At 32.0% G+C, this 2,258-nt stretch overlaps 1 protein-coding gene across 1 annotated transcript in view; it reads left to right on the forward strand.

Annotated features, from left to right (window-relative positions):
- Nucleotides 1–1,125: 1,125 nt before the first annotated feature.
- LOC112525318 (quinone oxidoreductase-like protein 2) overlaps nt 1,126–2,258 on the forward strand; it is a 3,291-nt gene continuing 2,158 nt past the window's right edge. The window contains exons 1-2 of the mRNA XM_025135402.1: nt 1,126–1,623; nt 1,710–1,818. Of these exons, the coding sequence (XP_024991170.1) occupies nt 1,277–1,623; nt 1,710–1,818 (456 nt within the window). The 5' untranslated portion in view covers nt 1,126–1,276. The remainder of the gene's footprint in view (nt 1,624–1,709; nt 1,819–2,258) is intronic.

Below are 2,258 nucleotides of genomic sequence, written 5' to 3' on the forward strand. Positions count from 1 at the left end.
ATGAAACAACTTGATCAAAAAAAGTATTATATGAAACAACTTCACAAGATTAAACAATTTCATGAAAAATTTTCATAAGATTAAACAATGAAATCGACGGATGAAGGTGGTTTGCACGGTTTACACAAATGAGGACGGTTTTTATTTGATCACTCCTATATATATATATATATATATATATATATATATATAACCTTTCATTCACATACCATACATGGCGCATGCATATACATACAGGGAATGGTTCAAACAAGAACCCATGTGATTTACAAGAACAGGATAATAACCTATTAACCTCATATTATGATAACAATAAAAATTAAAAGATTTTTTAAATTAAAAATTGAAATTTAAAATGATTAAAAAAAAGTGAGAGTCAAAAGGGTAATATTGGAATTCAAAATGATAAAATTTTAAACACGATCACATTAACCCGATCAACCTGGAAATTAGAGTTATCGACTTATTTCAACACTTATCAATTATTTAAACTGAGAAGAAGGTATCGATTAAGAAGGTATCGAAAGGATTTCAAGGAGAAATCGAAGATCAAGAAGCCGTAAAGTTTGGATGCGGTAATCGAACAACAAGAAGCCGTAAGGTTTGCATCTAGGAATCGAACAACAAAAAGAAGCCGTAAGGTTTGCATGCAGGAATCGAACAACAAGAGGAAGCCGTAGAACACAGTTTATTGAAAGTATCTGTCACTATTACTCGATTTGAACATGCTTTCATTCGATTAGGAATAAAGAATCACACATTTATCACAATGATTAAGAGCGAAATCGACTAAAAGATTTGGTGTGACATGGGTGTGATAATAATGTGATATCTCTATTATAACATTACTTGCTCATAGTCGCACTCGATTAGATGAAGGTTTCGATCGGTTAGGGTTAGACAATCACACAATTATCACAAGAACTCCACGCAAAAAAATATGGATACTATGAACGATGTAAAAAAAAGCAGATAAAAAAGTCGAATATAAAAAAAACCAACTAGAGAAGAAAATGTAAAGGAAGAACCATGATCAATTAAAAAAAGAGAATAATTCTAATTAATTAAAATAAAATAAAAATTATTTGTTCTGCAATCACAAGTTTCAACTGTTATAATCACCCCAAATTTACGCTTCAAAATATTTAAATTAAATGTGTAGGAGATAAATTTTGGGTGGAAGTATTTGACAGTTATTTAGTCTTTCTTTGTGTTGAATGTCATCCGATTCCGATCCGCCATCTCTTTTGACTCTGTATCATTATCATTCAAAGAAATGGAAGCTTTGGAATGCCGGAAGCTCGGCGATCCAACAATCCCACCGGATTCCTCCCAAAACTCACCTCTCACTGTCTCAAAGTCTTACCCAATCCCCAAACTCATCTCTTCCACTTCAATCAGAGTTCGAATCAATTACACCAGCTTGAACTATGCCACATACCTCCAAGTCCTCGGTAAATATCAAGAAAAATTGCCTCCGCCCTTCGTTCTTGGCTCCGATTACTCCGGCGTCGTCGAATCCATTGGTTCCAATGTCACCAAATTCAAAATCGGAGATCCTGTTTGTTCCTCAGCGGCTAAAGGTTCTTTCGCCCAATTTATTGTCGCGGAAGAGAATGAATTGTGAGTTGATGTGATTTCATGAGTTTTCTGAATCTGAATCTGAATATGAAGTTTAGAACCCTAATTTTGAGTTGAAGTAATTGAAGGTTTGGAGTTCCTGATGGGTGTGATCTGGTGGCTGCTGCTGCGATTCCACTTGCCTATGGAACTTCTCATCAGGCATTGCTTCATAGAGCTAATCTTAGATCTGGACAGGTGTCACTCTTTCCTTTAATTCTCTCTTAATCTAAGCCACCAAAGATTTCTCTTTGTTTTTTAAGAAAAAAACTATATTTAATTTTAACAGTTTTTCATTTTATAGATATAAGATATCGTGATCGTTCCAATCTTTTTCTATTAAAATAATTGTACATTTATCTATACTATATTATAAAATATTTGATAAAAACTCTTAAAAACCATTTTTTATGCGTAAAATACTGTTTATTAATGCATATTACTTAAAACTCAAGATTGCAAGTAGATTGTGCGTAAGTACAATTTATTAAGCTTCATATCTACATTCGTATAACTAATTGCAGATAAAGATAATCAAATATAGGATAAACATCTCATTTTAATTATAAAAAATCTAAAATATAATTAAGATAATCATTAAATTCTAGCAGAATACTTAATTATTATCTTTATAAAAT

This window comes from Cynara cardunculus (genome assembly GCF_001531365.2).
Source record: "Cynara cardunculus var. scolymus isolate 2C chromosome LG 13, CcrdV1, whole genome shotgun sequence".
NCBI lineage: Eukaryota > Viridiplantae > Streptophyta > Magnoliopsida > Asterales > Asteraceae > Cynara > Cynara cardunculus.